The sequence below is a fragment of the Vigna umbellata genome, chromosome 11 (assembly GCF_029865625.1).
Source record: "Vigna umbellata cultivar VRB3 chromosome 11, Vumbellata_1.0, whole genome shotgun sequence".
NCBI classification, from domain to species: Eukaryota; Viridiplantae; Streptophyta; class Magnoliopsida; order Fabales; family Fabaceae; genus Vigna; species Vigna umbellata.
Genome location: NC_142175.1, coordinates 27,625,066 through 27,644,606, shown reverse-complemented (window position 1 = coordinate 27,644,606; position 19,541 = coordinate 27,625,066). Strand labels below are relative to the sequence as shown.

The following is a 19,541-nucleotide window of genomic DNA, read 5'->3' as shown; positions in this document are numbered from 1 at the left end:
GTAATTTTAGCATGTGATTTCAAAAGTAGTTAAAGATGGATTTTGGAGCAATTGATGAAATATCGAGAGAGAAAAAACACTTTACTTATAATTTTTTGCAAAAAATATTAATGAGTTTGATATTCATATTTCTAAAAATGATTTAGTTATTAATAACTTTAAGAAAATATATTGGATTTTAAAGAAAAATACTAAATTTACTATTTTTTGCATCAATTAATCTGCATAAAAATATCGGATTAAAAAAATTATTTTTGAGGTTACAATTTTTTTATTTAGATCTTTAATTTTTTTTAAAGTATATGTAATTTATTTGCGACCAGTTTGAACAACAAAAACGACGACGTGCTTGGTCTGTGCAAGGCGTTATCGTCTTGCTTGGGGTTTGGGGGTTTATCTGCAATCTCAGTTAAACAGATTTCACTGAAATTCAGGTTTTTATTTCTCACTTTCCATACAGTTCAGCAGAAAGCTTCATTCAACTAAACCATGACCTCGTCACTTCTTTCTTTGTAACCTTGTTTTTCATCGATGGACATTCTCAAAATTTCAAACCTCTCTAACTTTTCAATCCCCTCTTTCTGCCAACCCAAAGCCTTAAAGCTCAAATTCCCACCAAACTATAACAAACCCACATCCCCATTTCGCAGAACCCCATTCTCAGTCTATCTGTCACGCTCTACCGCCGTAAAATTTCAAACTTGGGCGCATTCCGGCCGCCCCACCAAGCGCCGCAACTCCCTGAGGAAGAAGCTCCTCCGTGATCACAAGGTAATCCCTAATCAGATTCCCAACGACCCTCTTTCTGTTTCTGGTAATGGCTTTAAAGAGAGTGGTGTAGGGGTTCAGGGGGATTCTGTGGTTGAAGCTGAAAAATCAAAGTCCAAGCTTTTGGGTGAATCTGTTTTGTGGAATAAGTTGGATAGTTGGGTTGACCAGTACAAGAGAGATATTGAGTATTGGGGTGTAGGGTCTGGTCCTGTGTTCACTGTCTATGAAGATTCCCTTGGAGGTGTCAAGAGGGTGTCTGTTGATGAAGAAGAGATTTTGAAAAGAAGCAAGGTTAGGAGGGATGTGATTGGGGACTTCCCTGAAGTAAGAAGTAAAATTTTGAATGCTAAGAACATGGCAAGGGAGATGGAGAGTGGAAACAATGTGATTGCAAGGAATAGTTCTGTGACTAAGTTTGTGGTTCATGGTAAGGAGGAAGGTGGTTTTGTTAAGGCTGTCCGAGGTTTTGTTGCGAAGCCTCAATTACTTCCTAGGCTTTCCAGGGTCGGGAGGTATGTGTTATATGTGTTGGTTGTTATGTGGGTGGTGAAGAAGTTATTTGCTTTTGGTGAAGGAGATAAGGAGGTGGAGTGTACAGCACTGGAGAAGGAAATGATGAGGAGGAAGATGAAGGCGAGAAAGGAGAAGGAAAAGTTGGTGAAGGGTGCTGTTGAAGTTATTGTTGAACCTTCGGAGACACCGGTGGTGGACATAAAAATGCCTCAGTTAGATAAGGAACAACTAAGGAATAATATTTTGAAAGCTAAGGGATCTTCTGATAAACTGGTAGTAGGTGATTCGTCTGATAAAATAAAAGCTATATCCATGGAGATGGATTATAAAGTTCAAGAAATAAAAGAAATGGCTAGGCAGGCACGGAAAATTGAGGGAAGAGACAATGTTGTAGTTAACAAGGATTTGGAAATGGATGACTCGGTGATTAGGAAATCATCTGATGATAATGAATTCATAAAAAGGAAGAGGGAACGAGATGACAGCTTAAGTGATAATCAAATTGAAGTTGTGAGGGAAACGACAGATAGTAATGTCATTCTGCAATCAACTCCTATTGATGTCCCAGAGAACATTGATAATTCAGTCCTGCATGAGGTAGTTCCTGCAGATGAAGGCAATGTACATGTTTCGGATGTCATAGTTTCTGGTGATAAGGAAATCAAGAAACAGGAAATAGAATTTTCTGAAAATAATGTGCACCTGAAGGATAAAGAAAATGACAATCCCTTAGATACTCGTATTAATGGCTCATCTATGACAAATGAAAATTTTGTGAAGAAGAAACGCAGGATCATACGGTCTGTTAAGGAAGCCAGGGATTATCTTTCATCAAAACATGACAAACAAAATCCTGGTGCTGGCACAGCATCTAAACTTAATCCCGTGAAAGAAAGTATTACTGATTTGAAGTCTTCAAGTGTTGTTGATTTTAAGGACCAGAAGAGCCAGAACTTGAAGATGAACACAACAGAATCAAGAAGTGAAACATTGAATGGAACATTGGATTCTAAGTCTTCAAGTGTTAGTGATTTTATGGACCAGAAGAGCCAGAACTTGAAGATGAACATCGCTAGATCAAGAAGTGACACATTGAATGGAACATTGGATTCTAAGCGTGCTATAGATGATCATGGAACATTGGATTCTAAGTCTTCAAGTGTTAGCGATTTTACGGACCAGAAGAGCCAGAATTCAAAGATGAACAGAACTGGATCAAGAAGGGACACACTGAATAGAACATTGGATTCTAAGCCTGTTATAAATGATCATGGAACATTGGATTCTAAGTCTTCAATTGTTAGTAATTTTACGGACCAGAAGAGCCAGAACTTGAAGAGGAACACAACTGAATCAAGAAGTGACACATTGAATGGAACATTGGATTCTAAGCCTGTAATAAATGATCATGAGGATTCTACTTTGAAGGATAAGGAACTAATCCCAAGAAAGAATGACTACAATGATTCTGGGGTTGAACCTGGCGCAGGAATCCATCAAAAGTCTGTGACCACTTTTGATAGTGGAGTTAATGGCACTGGTACAACAAATGGGAAATCAGAAAATTGGCCAGAGAAAAACCTCCTCGAAGTTGAGCAAATCATTAGTGATGGTTTAAATGGATTATCAGATTCTAAGCCTTTCACAAAACCTATTGAAGATTCTAATCCAAAGAATAAGGAGTTTAGCCCAATGAAGGATGACTACTTCAAAGACTCTGGCGTTGAACCTGGTGTAGGAAACCTTCAAAAGTATGACACCACTTTAGACCATGAAATCAACAGCGTCAGTACAGAGACAAGGCTACCTTTAATGCCAGAGAGTGGTACTTTAAATGGATTATCAGATTCTAAGCCTGCCACAAATCCTATTGAAGTTCCTGATCAGAAGAATAAGGAATTAGGCACAACAGAGGATGACTACCTCAAAGTTTCTGGTGTTGAACCTGAAATAAGAAACCATCTTAATTCAGGTACCACTTTAGATGATGAAGTTAATGACATTAGTACAGAGACAAAGGTGTCTGGAAAGACTGAAAACTGGCTTGAGAAAAACTTCCATGAAGTTGAGCCCATAGTGAACCAAATTAGAGTTGGATTTAGAAATAACTACATGGCTGCAAAAGAGAGAGTCGATCAACCTCTAGATATGCCCACTGAGATGGAATCACTTAGAGGTGTTGGAGATGATGGAGAACTTGACTGGATGCAAGATGATCATCTTAGGGATATTGTCTTTCGAGTCCGCGAGAATGAGTTGTCTGGAAGGGACCCATTTTATTTGATGAGTGATGAAGATAAGGACACATTTTTCAGAGGTCTTGAGAAAAAGGTGGAGAAAGAGAATATAAAGCTTTCTCACGTACATGAATGGCTCCATTCCAACATTGAAAATCTCAATTACGGAGCAGGTAATTACCTGTTTCTGAAATTAAATGATATAGATAATTTGATCAACTTTTGATTTCATGAAATGATTTTAGCTACTTCATTTTTGGATGAATATGTTCCTGGAACTTCCCCAAATATATTAACTGCCATTTTCTTCTAAATAAATTTAAACACGATGCTAATAGTTGTCTTTAATTCCTCTAGATGGCATTAGCATATATGACCCGCTGGAGAAAATCATACCACACTGGAAAGGGCCTGCTGTAGAGAAAATTCCCGAGTTTCTTAATGAATTCCTTGATGAAAGAAAGACAGGTTTCAGCAGAAATATGAATCCAGTGAAGAAGGATGTGAGTGGCTTTGCTATAACATCGTCTGATTCCTCTTCACAGGAAAAGTTTGATGGCCCTACAGCGCCTACCAAGAAGTTGAAAAATCCAAGGACTATTATTGAGGGAAGTGATGGTTCTGTTAAAGCTGGCAAAAAATCAGGGAAGGAATATTGGCAGCACACGAAGAAATGGTCCCAAGGATTTTTAGACTGTTACAATGATGAGACAGACCCAGAAGTAAAGTCCATAATGAAGGATATGGGGAAGGATTTGGATCGCTGGATCACTGAAAAAGAAATAAAGGAAGCAGCTGAACTAATGGACAAACTCCCCGATAGGAATAAGAGTTTCATAGAAAAGAAACTCAACAAGGTTAAGAGAGAGATGGAGTTGTTTGGCCCGCAAGCAGTGGTTAGCAAATATCGTGAATATGCAGACGATGAAGAGGAAGATTACTTATGGTGGTTAGATCTTCCACACATACTGGTACGTGTATACATCTTGTTCTTGGTTTTCCAGTTTCCAGTTGTTCACTAGCACACATGAAATCACGATGACATATCAGCTGTATATTTGCTCTGTTTTTCTGCCCATTGATGCTGAATTCATTTGATTATTTTCTGTCAGTGCATCGAGTTGTACACAGTTGAGGAGGGAGAGCAGAAAGTAGGACTTTATTCATTGGAGATGGCTGGAGATCTTGAATTGGAACCTAAGCCACATCATGTGATTGCTTTCCAAGACCCCAATGACTGCAAAAACCTTTGTTACATAATTCAGGCTCACTTGGAAATGCTGGGAAATGGTCATGCCTTCGTTGTTGCACGACCTCCTAAGGTATATGTGTGCTCTCACCAATGTTATATAAATCGTTAAATGGAGGCCCCATACGCCACCATAGACGTGTTTTTATGGCAGAATATTAGCCTTCCACGTATTACATTGATAACACTGTTCGAAAAATCACTGTAGTGTTTTGACAGAGATACCTTTAGATCTCTTCATGTGGGGGTGAGGGGGGTTTTGTGCTGGGAGGTTTTCTTATTCCAAAAGCTTTGGTTTTTAACAAAACTTAATGATGTCGTACGATCCATAGAGCAAATCTCACCGTGTGGAACAAGGCTTTGTTGATGTTGTCTTTAAGGGTGTAAAATACTTTGATGTTATCTGAACTTGTATTGCATTTCATAGGATGCTTTTCGAGAGGCTAAAGCAAATGGGTTTGGTGTTACCGTCATCAAAAAAGGTGAACTTCAGCTCAATATAGACCAACCACTAGAAGAAGTGGATGAACTGATTACAGAGATTGGCAGCAAAATGTATCATGATATGATGATGAAAGAGCGGTCTGTGGACATAAACACATTAATGAAAGGAGTTTTTGGTTTTAATGACCGCTCCATCAAGAGGTAATGTTAGTGATATGGAATATATGGCATAAAAGTTTCAAATAAGATCATGTTAGATATCATTATGAACTTTGACATCTCAGTTATGAATACAAAACATAGAAATCATATTAAATTTTTTTCATGATTGTGTATATTATATTTATTGATTTCATTTGTATCTTAAAGGTTAAAGCGGAAGTTGAAGAAATCCAGAAAGGGGTGATGGCTCTGAAACTTTCAACAATGAGACCAGTTGAAGACAGTGAAAAGTCCTCCACCTAAACATTGACACAAACCCAGAAAAACCTTTCACACAATAAGGGATTTTTCTTGCTTCCAGTGCAAATACTTTTGACCAGACTTTCCTTCTCACGAGGGGATGGAGAGAACACATCATCAGTAAGATGTGGTATCCTACTTCAAAATTCCAGTTTTTGTGTTGTTTTTCCTAAGCAAATTGATTTGTATATATTGAGTAACATATAGCTACCAACTTAGAGCTCCACTTGTAGAAAAAGTAAGAAGTGAGGATTTTGATTTATTTTGGTATTGAAAAAAAAAACCTTTTTTACTATATAGTTTTATAGGCATGCAAGTGTAGAAAGTTTATCACTCTGTTCACCATTTAAAGTCAATAATTCTTCATATATGTATGTTGGATTTTGATAGCACGACCTTATAAATGTCTTCTACATTATTTTTCATGCATGTACTATTTATTGTTTATAATAAAGCTTTTTCAATGTTCAGGTGGTGGCTGCGGATCCTTTTTAAAAGCAAAAATGCTGATTACTGTGAAATAATTTCGTCAAAGTTGAATAACTCTGTCAACTTTGCCAGCTATGTTTTCTGTCAAAAGCCTATTTATATTTTTCTAATTGTAATTAGTATTTATTTTTAAAATGGCATCGATGCTCGTGCCTCTTCTCTTTTGGTGTAGTTCTATATTCCTGATTTGAAAGCTAGAATGAATGTAGTTTGTGCATACAACTTTATGTCCTAATTAATTCAAATTAATGGGAAAATATTAAGTTTTTAAACAAATTTTTCTAGAACATCTTAACTAATATTCACTATTTCAAATAAGGTTACTTGTTTACCACACAAATTTGGATTAAAAACTATTCAATGTAAGTTCTAAAGACAGTTTACAAACTTTGAAGAATTGGTTTCTCCAAAATCTCATCTTTCCTGAAAGAGAAAGTCAAATTTGATGGGAGGAGGCAATTTTCTGATATTTTAATCTGTTGCATTGTCACTGCCACGATTCCACTTCAATACCTATAGAACACTCCTTCATAAATTAATGCTTTCACAGTATTTCTTCACAAAAATGGTATTGATCATTCTGCATGGCTATTAAAGCTTTGTAGATGTTGGAATACCTGAGCTATGGTTGAAAAACTTCTCTACAAGAACTTCCACGTAAAATAGAAATCTTTAAAAGTTAAAATTAATTTATAAAGTTCTTTACCATGAACTTTTAAATTCTTTTTTAATTTATTCATAAGTTAATGTTAACTCTTGAAAAAAATTCTTTTTTGTTTTTACTTTTTCTCTTTAAAGTTCTTACTGAAAAATTGTTCAAGCAAATCTTTGCAATATGCTTTTGAGAGTTTTGGATTTCAATGATATAAGTGTCGAAAATAATTTCATTTCTTTTGATCCAGACCTGTACTTTAACACCTCTCACTTTCAAAAAATTATTATATAATATGAATCATCACAATTTTATATAGTCCTGGATGATGTATGCAAAATTGGCATTATTAAGAAAAATGTAATAATATCACTAGGTTCATATAATTTCTTCTCTTTGATTTCCACACTTGAGTATAATATTAATTAATAATCACTTTAGATGGAAATTTTAAGAAGATAATTTATTTATATATATAAAAAATTGAAATATTTCAAAATAATAAATATTACTTAGATAAAGAATTTAAAATTAAAAAATTGATGAGAGTAACTTAATTATTTCTTAAAATTAAATAATTTCTAACCTGAAAAATAAAAATTGTCAACAGTAATATATTCTTTTGGCTAATATCAAATGTTAACATCAACTAATATTATTTTTAGTTGATATTGGTATAATTGATTTTTAATAAAAATGTAAATCAGTATTACATAAATAAAACTATTTTTCAGCTAACATCAACCGATATATTTTATAATATGGAAACTATTTTTTGCTTTGTCACTCGATTTATTTATTTATTATTTGTTCAAATTATCTTCTAATTCACATAATTAAAATTATTTATCCATTATCAAAACTATTTCATGATTAATATTTGTCAAAGTTTTTTCGACTAATATTGGTAAGGCTTTTTGGTAGATATCCACAAAATATTTTTCTTTACTGGAGTTTGTAATGATTATTCTTTTCTAGATGTATAATTTTTGTATTTAATGGAGTAATAATTTTTGTATGTAATGGTAATGAAATACTCTATTAAAACAAGAAAAAAAAATTAAAATCTAACAAATTGTAATAAAATTATCAAAATAAAACATTTTAAAACTTAAATAATTTAAAATGAAAAATTCAATACAGTTAAATTTTCTATAAATTATAAAACTCTCTATCCAAGCAGAAGCAAGGTGCGATGAAGTCAAAGGAAAAGGATTTATAGAAGTGAAGAGGTAAATTTCAATGAAAGAATTTGTGAAATGCTGGAAATACTAGAAGTTAAGACCTAGGAAGTCATACTTGAAATAATGTAAAACAACCATTTGAGCTATAGATATGTACTGAAAAACAATTATACAGAACATTACTTATATACCAACTTCTATGACAGAATCTGATCAAGGTGCTGGTCCATGATTTCAGAAACAGCATCAAGAAATGTTTCTTCACTTGTGCCAGGAAGAACAGAATCCAGAGCTGCCTTTACAATTCCCTCAATCACAGACTCCTTGTTCAAGGATTCCCTGCACATAAGGCTTCCAATGCCAAAAGGGGTCATTCCTCTCTCCACTCCTTTCTTCAGAAGCATGGTTGAGATTTGAAGGGTGCGTGCACATTCAACTGGCAGATTCCATCCATGAAACTTCAAAAGGGCAATATCTTCATCGGCATTCAGTGACCTTATATAGTCAATGATCTCAGGAGAGTATCGTTGGCGTGCTTGGGGCCAATAAAGCCATTCAAAGGTACAATCTTCAAACTGTTGGAATGCCAAAAACATATCAAGTGACTGGCTTGAAAAGTATACACAAAGATTCAAGGGATAATCGGCAAAAAACATAGAATTTGGATTCTCTGTTGGATTTTCCTGTGCTATTTCTCTGTCTTGCTTTCAAAATACACTGATGGACACTGATTTTAATGTTTTAAAATATATTATAAAGAATTTTAATGTGTCTTTTTAATGCTCAGTAAAGGACAGCACCAAAAACTCAGAAGAGAATCTGGACTCCACAAAATATCACTAACAAAAAAGAGAGAATATAATATAACATTTTTCAAAAACTTGTATAATATCAGAGCCTTGGGAGAGTCAGCTACATGAATCATGCATCTTTCAAAACAGGTAATTGCTCCAAGAGAATAATGTTTCCCACTTCTCAAAATAACAACTTTTTATGAAATGAACATAGTAGCGAGAAGAATAGCACCTGAAAAGGCTTATCCTTGCTGACATGCTAGGAAAAAAATGTATAGTGGAACAATTCATTAAAAAAGAAAAGGAAGAAAAAGAAAACAATGTACTCTCAAAATAACCCCCAGCCAATAAACCTTTTGTAAGTTATACTATAAATGAAACATGATTAAATATCATATTGGGTCAAGAGCAGCAGAATTCTGCAATCTGTAAATAAAACATATACCACCCAAAAACAAGCAGGAGCAGACCCAAGTTTAAGCCTTTAACACCAAGAACACTATAAAGCGCCATAAGATGCATTCAAGGAGAACAACTGATGGATAAAAATAAGATAGAACAACTGAACTGAACAACAAAAATAAGGTGCTTACACTAGTGGGCAAGCAGTATCCATGATCAATTGGAATCAACACAGCCTGGCCATTTTCCTCCTCTTTGCCGATCAAAATATTCCCGGCATGTCTATCTGCATTTGCGAGCCTCATGTCCAGAACAGTAATTTTATGCACTTCCTTCACTGGAAAAGCCCCGGGACCCATATCCTCGCAGCTTCCATTATTCTCCACGAACATTTGCAAGGAGCCAAGCTTAGTAGTCAACTCCCCAGGATGGTTAAATCCTTCATGCAAGCACTTAACCATAACAGTTGGAGGAACCCCAGCAAAGCCCTTCTGATCACCAAATATTGATCGATGACCCCTTATTGGATGGTCCAAAATATAAGCTGCAACTTCCCTGAACGCTCCCTGACCAACTCTAGTACCCTTCTTTAAGCCTTCACCATCTACTGAGAAAGGCAAACCTCTAGGGTTATTCACAGCCATTGGTTCTTCATCAATGGGCTTAAAAACAGATACATACTTTTGCCCAGTTGAATCAAGCATAAAGTAAGCTCCCCCTGTACCCTCTGCTGATCTGATTGGATAATTTCCACTGTTTAGTCCTTCGTATGTCATGTTAATCATATTCCAAACCTCTGAAGCCAATTCAATTTTCTTATTAACAATGACAGGCTCCAAAAGATCTCTATCAAGAGCCTTCCTTGCCACAATTGGCTCGGTGGTTCCATCCTCCCTTCCCTCATCTTCTTTACTAACATCACGTTCTCTACTACAATTATTTTCACTAGCATCGTAATCTTTTGTACCATTCAACTCCTTTGCCTTGACCGACAACTCATCTTGTCCTGTCCTAACTTCAGCATATTTCACTCTAACAAACAGATGAATCACTGCATCCTTATATTTACTACAGATATCATCAATAACCCTCTGATCCTCAAGCAGCTCCCCGTTACACACAACCTCCTGCTGTTCAGGGTCAGCAAAGCGCTTCTCCTTTTTTGCAATCTGCTGCTTCACATACCCAACATCCCTGCATTTCTCCACCTGAAAGGTAAAGTCTTTCCCAGAAGAGGTTCTCACACTGATGGTCTGGAGATCCGACAGCCTAATCACCAAATGCAAAACATTTCCTTCCGTAACCCCATAGTCCTTCAGCAGGGAATTGCTCCGCGCTAGCTCTCGTCCATCACAAACCAACTTTTGTTTGTTTGTCAATGAAGGAAGCCCCTCGACCTTTTTGATTTTGAGTTTCAACGACTCAATGGTATCGTATGGAAGGACACGCATCGGAGTCAAGGATCCAGAATGGGAGAGAAATATGAAAATAAACTCATGATCCAATGACAAGTGCAGTGGAGTATGGTATCCATTTGAAGACAGTAACAGTTCCCTTGGAACAGGGCTAAGGATGGTGACACCAGCAGACGACATTTCTAATGTTGATTAAGGCAATGAAAACCAAAGGTCGAGGCTTTCACCTAAGCCTGAACCCTAGTTTCTACAATTTTTACAATAACACAGCCATAGGATTTACACAATTACAGCTGACTGGGTATGAGATGACATACAAATCACCTACCCAGATGACCAAACAAGCTCAAAGTGAAACTTTAACAACGTATGCACACAACAATGAACAATTTTTCGTTAGAAATGATGAAAAATTCCAGACCCAAGCCCTAATTTCCCATCATTTCCCCACCCAAACCTAGAATCAGGGTACCCAGCAGAGAAAAGCTCTAGGATTTGGATCCAATTACAAAAGGGCCAGAATCAATTGCTATAAACTCGAGAGAGAGCAGATTCTTACCCTGGGGAAGCAGAAGTAGAAGCAGCAGAAAGTTTGAACCTTTGACACGAATAATGCGAAATAAAGTATTGGGGCGGTTTTCTTAATGCGAGTAGTGGGAAGAGTTTTCTATTCAATACTCGAGAAAGTAGGGAAGGGTTGTTATGTTATTGTTGACTCTGACCAAACACGAGAAACACAAATGGGGGAGAGAGAGAGAGAGAGAGAGAGAGGTGGATTGAAGAACAAGAAAGACGCGTATACGTCTGGTGTAGAACTACTAGTATACAGCTTTTGGCGTAAGAAAACATCAAAACCAAAGGACTTATACTTTATACCGTACACGTATACGTATAAATTGGTGACCTTTTTATTTGGAATTTTCTTTTTGCCCTGTTCTTTCGTACACAAATAGTGATTATGCATCTTCGGAGAAGCCGTTGCATTCAGAATGGAGTGGCTTTGTCTCCTACAGGCACAGACTTTTGGACAATAAACAACAATAAAATATTAACCTAAAAAGGTTCATAACGTTAGCAGTGAGAGCAGATGACAGTGACAGGAATGATGTTTTACTGTTTATCATGTTACCACTGTCATGTCACTCACGCTCCTCTCCTTAACGGTCAGATAGTGCCTTGAAGATAGGGATAAATGATTTTTTGACTAGTTAAAAAAAAAAACTTTCAAAAGTTACGAAAAAGAAATTAGTTATATTGAAATTTTGTATTTTATTTTATTTTTTATTATTGCTAATTCTTCAATACGTAAGACATTGTCAATATAATTTTTACTTCAACAGAAATTCAATTTAATTAATGAATATTTTAAAAGATTATTTATTATAAATCTTATGATAAAATATTTAGGATAAAATTATCTATAAAATACAAGCTTTTATTTTCAAAGTTGATGATATTTTTCGGTATTAAATTAACAAGTTGTCATACGTTCAAGCATTTAATTAATCTGTTATCTTAAAATTAATTTAGAATGGTATTATTCAAAAGAAGTTAGATGTGAATAGGTATTTTATTATTCAAAAGTTATACGCACTCGTTTAATGACCGTTTTATTAAAAGATTATATAGTATTTAAAAGATCTATATATTAAAGGTCGATGTAAGCTTATCAAAATTAAGAAAAAAATATTATTTAACATAGAGATGTAAATTTATGGAAACAGTATTTAATTATCGTATATAATAAAAAAAAATTACGCCAGTTTAATAAAAAAAATAGTTGTGTCGTAGTACCAAAAACCTCCTTACCTATTTTTGAATAATAAATAAACTACAAAAAAAGAAAGGCATCCGAATCAAAAGCAATAAGGAGACATATCAAGAACTTCGTCTTACAAGCAAAGGATATTTAAATGTACATTAAATAAGGTAGACATGTTCTTTGGCAATGATGGATTCTTTTCCACATGTTTAAATTTTCAACAAATTTATATTTTTTTTCTTCTAATTATCTGCTTTATTAACCATGATTTGAGTTAAATATATATGTAGTTTGTACTGTTATCTAACCCTTGTGACTCTGTACCTTAAGAGGATTGAGTAATGAACTATGCATATACAGTACTTCAATTAATTTGTATTAACTAAGTTTAAACTTCTTTTGGGACATTTATGATGAAGAAAGATCCCTATCAACTCTTGACAAGAAATAGCATGCCATTTTTAATTTCTTTTTCTAAAAGTTGACAAAAATATTATAGTTATTACACTCCTTGCATATTATACTGGTACAGACACATATATTTAGAAAAAAAAACTAAAAAACAACACATATACGGTTACATGCTGTTAATTTAGTACATAGACAATTGAGTAAAGTTAGATATTATAGATACACAGGTATATCCAAAAAAGTTATAGTTAATTGGTTTAGAAGATGACTCTTTTCCATTTGTTCTGTCATAACCTCTTTCACTAGCGTTAGGAACTCTTTGATCTTTAAATGGATGAGTGTCTTCAACAAGTTATGACACAAGTCTTTTTCAAACTTTCTACACTTTCATTTTTCATTTACGTTTTTACTATAGAATCTAGTCAGATATTCAAACCGCTCCTTGTAGGCCTACACAAACATGTTCCCTTATTGCAAGGTCATAAACTCTCCCTTCCCTACAACCTAGGACTGACCGAAAAGTATCTCTCTAGGAATCTTGTTCTGAAGTGCTCCTAACTAATGGCCTCCCCGCGAGCATCCATCTCAGACTGCATACCTCGCCACCAGTACTCAGCCTCCCCGGCTAGCATGTAAGTAGCAAATACCAACTTTTGTCTCTTAGAATAATCAATCACTTCAAAAATATTCTCATTTGTTACAAACCCAATCGTTGGCCTCGTTCGGCGTAGCCTTCCTATTGAATTTAGCAGGATTATGACGCAAGTAATCATTCATGCCCACCCGATATCTGGGTGCTTGCTAAGCCGGTTGCACCTACTGCATCAGTTGTGCTAGCTACACCTATTGTTCATGTAGAACCTTTGCTATCTGCTGAAAAGTTTGCACGAGCCCAACAGTAACGTCGATAAGAATAGGTGTTCTTGTTAGGCTCGACATCCTTAATTATATATAGTACAAACATATAAGACCACCAACCACACAAAATATCATAATCACACAACAAAGCTAGTCGAACTCACTTCCCAAAGCCCAAAAGTTTTCTGAAAACCGAGCTTTGATGCAAAAAATGTAGTGCCCAAGTTTAGGGTGTCGCAAATCGTATTTAGAGTAAAATGCTTCAAAATCTTCTTAACGCAGAAAACGATGCCAATTAAAATTTTGGATACTTAAATCTCGCGGAATTTAAAACCAAGTCCTAACTTTAACAAAAATATAATCCAATTACAAGCTTCTGAAATTACTAAAATAACCAATGAATAAATTCGGTCCACTTACATTATTTCTTAAATGCATAACTCAGAAATTTAAAATAAACCAAAGTTGCTCCCCTCTCTCACATCTCTATCAGGCCTCTAGAGCTTCTACAACATCCCTTGTTCCCATATAATCAAGGATCATACGGTCATCGCAAGACATACACAAATCACAAACACAAACAAATATGAGTAATCTACCATAACAACCAATAACTATATAACATGTACTTGACAAGTAAGCACAAAATAATAGTCATTTGTCTAAGGTGCTTACTCACATAATTATTTTTATACCATGATCATCACCAACATCCTCATTAACTAATCATTTCCAAACACAGTCACCACAAATCATCATCACATGTACCTCCATCAGAACTAACTCCATCACGAATCCTTCATCATAAATAACACCATGAGCCTTCACAATACCATAACTCCATAGTGAAAAGAATCAGTCACACTTTTGTACCCTACCTCACAAACCTATAGCCTCCCCTATAGGTCCCCTGTAACCTCCCTTACAAGTCTGCTCGAGTAGTCCCGCCATCCTGACTAAGGGATATTTTTCTTGCCACACAAGGACAAGGCAAACACCATCACCCCCATACAAAGAAGGCTCAATATCCGAGCACCCCCTTTTCGCACACAGGGTTAAAGGGAGTCGTTATCTCGTATCAGATGATCGATAGTCTCAAGCGATAGATAGTCTCAGGCTTTATTAGGTACAACAAGTGGACCTATCCCCCACTCTTATGTTCATCAGCCATACACTCAGGTGCAACTCCAACACTCACACATTCCAATCATCAGTCAAAGTTCACATATACTTAAATACAACAACTATTCTCATTCTCTGTCTAACATTATTCATTCATCATTATCTAAAGTCTCATTCAAAACTCTATATACTGAAAATGAACCTCTCACGGTTCCACTCAAACAATAAATGAATAAAACAAATAAATAAATATCATTCAATACCAATCCAAAAATAATAAATCATTTATTACTTTAATTAATCATTAAAATTTCATTACTTCCCTTTTGGAAATAAATTAATTTCAAATTCCAAAATTTAATTTTAATTAATTTGATTTATAATTAATTTAAAATATAATTAAAACTTTATTATTTTTCTTTTTAAATCATCTAACTTTTATTTCCAATTATACTTTTAATAAATTTCAAATTTCCTTTTTAGTTCAATTTATTTCCAATTCTCTTTTTAATTAAGTTTATTTCTAAGTCTTTTAACTTTATTGTGTTTATTTTCAATTCTCTTGGTTTATTTTTAACCTTTTTAAAACTGCCCAACAATGGGTCTTTACGGCCCAATCAGTTAGTCAAACCCAAATTTGCCAACCCAACCCAAAATTGTTAGCCCAACCAAAAACCATAAAAAATAGACCGAAGCTACCAACTTCGACCACCGCGACCCCATGGTTGCTCCACTTGCGTAATCACCAAGAATCACTAAGAACTAGAACATCAAGAATTAGAAACCCTAACGAAATAATAATTTGAACTCACATCTATTCAGATCTAGACCATCATCTCTGCCAACAAGCCAATACATTATATTGAGAATATTAGACATCACAAATTTAACAATCATTTAATAATCACTAGTGCATTCGAGGGATATGGCCTCGGTTACTTACGCTTATAAACACCGGTTCTGTAACCGGTGCATATCCACACGAGGTAAAAACTCTATCTCTTTTTGCCTCGGTTGTCAGCCGAGTCAATATCTCATATTCTCCTGCCTCGGTTGGGACCTGAGCCGAGGCAGTACAGTGAAAGAAGAAAGCATTGTGTTGAAAGCAGAAAGCAGAAATTGAAAGCAGAAAGTAGAAAGCATAAAGCATTGAACACAAACAAAATCTGATAATGCAATGTTGAAAGCAGAAAGCATTTAACACAAACGAAATCTGATAATACACCTTGTAGGCAAATCCATTCAATGTTTGTGGAACTAAGAAAAGATTTTTCTTCTAAGAACACGAGATCATATCATATTTATTCAATATTACATAGAAGAAGAACAACAACACTAAAGTTTTGCAAGACCACCCAAACCACCACCCTCTTCAGGTTTGGAATCTGCAGGTTGAGAAGGTGCAGCAACCTTGTCCTGATACTGGTGCAGATAATCGGCAGCTTTGTCCACGTACTGCCCTATGCCTTGCTGTTCGTCCAGTTTTCCATACTTCCCCGCCGCAGAGCCGCCGCGCCCAAAACACAGATCAAGCAAAAATCCCAAAGAAATCTAAACACAGATCAAACAAAAATCCCAGACCCAAATCTCACCTTCTCAGACCGAGACATTCTCCGCCGCAGAGCCGTCGCGCCCTCCGCATTTGCCTCTGCATCTTCTCCTCCTCCGCCATCATCAAACCCTAACTCGCACCACCACCATCAACATCAGAAAAACCCCAATCGCAACCTGTTCAACCTCCATGGCCGTCGCGAATCAGCAACCTCAGACGACGCCGCGAATCCACAACCATCAACATCAAACCCTAACGGCCACCGCTTGCTCTTCCCTCCAGAGGCGACACACTCAGACGAGGTGGAAGCTGCGCAGCCGTCGCACAACGAGGTGGTGGCTCCCGGCGGTAGGGTTTTCGCGAACAGCCGAAGGGATCTCGTTTTCGGAGGCAGCAATGGCGGAGGGCTCGCCGATCTGGAGTAGCTTGGCGATCTGAAGCGGCTTGGCGATGACAATCTGGAGCGGCGGAGGTAGCAGCGACGGAGGCAGCAACGACGGAGGCAACAACGACGGAGGCAGCAGCGACGAAGGCAGCAGTGGTGGAGGCAGCGACGGAGGCTACAGTAGAATGGGAGAGAACGGAGGGAAGAGTGGGAGAGCACGACAGAGAAGAAGTGAGAGCACGACAGAGAAGAAGTCAGAGCACGAAAGATGTTGGGAGAAGTGAGAGCACGAGGGAGGGAAGAAGAAGATGTTGGGCGGTGGAAGTGAAAAATATCATCAGAGAAATGGAGAGTTAGTAGGAGCACATGCCTCGGTTTTACGTAGAACCGAGTTAGTAGCACGTTTTAGGCACCGGTCATGGGGCAACCGAGGCATATACTTAAGCTATTATTATGAATCTGCCACCGTGCTTTTATACGCTTCGGTTTCGCTTAAACCGAAGCGTATATTGCGCTTTCTAATCCCTTTTTTTTACTAGTGAATATGTGTTGCACTTTATATCAATAAAATAAATAACATAAAAATTTATATTCAAGTCAAGTCTTGAACATGTGACTACTTAGCCAATTAACCAATTGAGTTACACAACATCCTATGAACCCATTCACATATAATGAAATATACTCAAATCTTATATATAAGATTTACATTTTCTCGGGTCTTACAAAAAAGAAGTAGCTTATCTCTTTACACTCTATATATAACACCAATGTATAAATTACATACACATTATAAACAATTTGAAATTATCAATATTCCTTATAATTATTTCAATTGTTTTAGAAAATATTCGTAAGATAGTATGCATCCAACAAGTTTTATAAGTGTGGATCTAAAATTTCAAAAGTTGAGTAATATATTAAAAATACTCAAAACTTCTATCATCATTTATTTCAAATCAATCTTATAATTCCCAGGTGAAGGAAGTTAAATTCAACTTTCGTGACCCTTCCTTCCAACTTTATCAAATCTTAAGGTGTTTATTGAAAAAATAAGTTTGAATCAATTGATAAAATTAAAATCTAAAGTATTTATATATACATAAGAAAAAGTTTTAAAATTAATTAAGACAAAATTAAAGTTTGAGGTAACTATAGATAAAAGGTGTAAGGTTTAATTAGGACATTTCTCTTATGATATACTTTTAATTAATGTTTCATTATTAATATTTTCTTCTAAAATTAAGATAAAAATTAGTAACTTTTAAGTAATAATACACTACAAAAATTTTCATAGTTATCAACAAACATAAATTTGTCAATAAATTCAAATTTATTAACTGATTTTAAAATTTAAATTATTATGAATATTTCTGTTTTTCAGTAACTCATATGTAGGATCTATTAGTAAATTAAAATTTATATTATTTATGGATATTTTTGTTTATTTATCTGATAGTCTCTTCCGTCAACAATTTGTGTTTCCTATTATTTATAAATAATTTTTTTTGGCAAACTATTTAACATGAACTTAGTTCAAGACCTGAAGTGGTAATTGAGGTTCAGTAGTGTCCTACCACCACTCAATGTGAGACCATTCACATTTGGGCTCTGCAGTGAAACTAGTGTTTAGCGCTATACCAAAAAACTACACATTTCAATATGTGATCTGATTGATCTACTAACCTATCCAGATGACCAAATTGATACTTTTGACTCAGTACTTAGTCCAAAAACATGTTTCATTGTCAAAATGAATACCATTTTTCTCATCTAGATATAGACTCAATCTATCAGCTCACTCCAATTTCAACTAATTCCAAACATCACACCAATATTTCAAATAACTAGAATTTAACAACAAATTTAACTATCTAAACCTTCATTTTCATAATCTTAGACAACCAAAACTCATTTAGTAAGGAAAAACCACAATTTTTCCTATTTTAGTGTACCAATTTCAAACTAGTTCAAGCATACATCACATATGACAAACATACCAACAACTCTAAAAAATGTGATAGTTAATTTCCTTTACCTTTTAAAGCTCAAAATGTTCTAAGGAACTTAAAAAATCCCTGAGTTCAAGAAACTTTATTTTCTCATACAAACCACAAAATCATGACGAGAACATTCTATTAGTATCACTAATCAGCAGAGAGCCATATAGAGACTCAAATGACACATGCAATGATCAACTGCTCAAATGTATGAGAGAACATACAAAATAGAAAATAAAAATAAAAATTAACTTACTCTATGACAAAAACTAATCAAACAGACTTGAAGACCTCACTTCGATAATCACTTAGACACTCTTTGATAGTTAAAAAGATAATGTAGGAATAAAAAGACCCAGAAAGACGGTAGAGAACTCTTAGATAATCGTTTTTATATAAATATTATGTTTTAGATAATAAAATTCGTTACCTGAAATTCTATTTATATACTCAGATTTTTAATATTAAAATAAACTAATCTTATTATTTAGAGCATAGTTTCCATTCTAATTTATTATTTTCTAAGCTCTTATAACTACTATTATTTTCACACACACACACACACACATATATATATATATATATATATATATATATATATATATATAATATTATATTGTATATATTAATGTGATAAAAATTGTTTGCCACTGAAAATGAAATCCACTTGGTTAATAGAGCGGAAGAGGAGCAAAATGGTGAATAGACACATAACAGAAATCAGTTAAGGAATTTTTCAAAAACCATCATTCTGAAAGTTGCTTCAACTTCCTATACTTCTCCCCTTCTTTCTGCATTTGGCGCTTCAACATCTATCTAACTCAGAATCTCCGAGTTAA

At 35.1% G+C, this 19,541-nt stretch overlaps 2 protein-coding genes across 4 annotated transcripts; one reads left to right on the top strand and one right to left on the bottom strand.

Annotated features, from left to right (window-relative positions):
- Positions 1 to 344: 344 nt before the first annotated feature.
- Positions 345 to 6,387, top strand: LOC124838289 (uncharacterized). 3 transcript variants are annotated; one of them, XR_015782988.1, is made up of 6 exons: positions 345 to 3,694; positions 3,879 to 4,492; positions 4,634 to 4,843; positions 5,198 to 5,415; positions 5,584 to 5,796; positions 6,148 to 6,387. XR_015782988.1 is itself a non-coding variant. In XM_047313849.2 (5 exons), the coding sequence occupies exons 1-5, from the start codon at positions 532 to 534 to the stop codon at positions 5,618 to 5,620; spliced, it is 4,242 nt and encodes a 1,413-aa protein (XP_047169805.2). In that variant the 5' UTR covers positions 345 to 531; the 3' UTR covers positions 5,621 to 6,105. The 3 variants fall into 3 exon arrangements, 1 of the variants encoding a protein (XP_047169805.2); XR_015782987.1 differs by having other exon boundaries at positions 5,584 to 5,806; XM_047313849.2 differs by lacking the exon at positions 6,148 to 6,387 and having other exon boundaries at positions 5,584 to 6,105.
- Positions 6,388 to 8,013: 1,626 nt separating this feature from the next.
- Positions 8,014 to 11,422, bottom strand: LOC124838287 (phosphatidylinositol 4-kinase gamma 4-like). Its single transcript, XM_047313848.2, has 2 exons — positions 9,389 to 11,422; positions 8,014 to 8,576 (listed from the first exon to the last, which is right to left on the bottom strand). Exons 1-2 carry the CDS (start codon positions 10,790 to 10,792, stop codon positions 8,199 to 8,201), a joined length of 1,782 nt encoding a protein of 593 aa, XP_047169804.1. The 5' UTR covers positions 10,793 to 11,422; the 3' UTR covers positions 8,014 to 8,198.
- Positions 11,423 to 19,541: the final 8,119 nt, after the last annotated feature.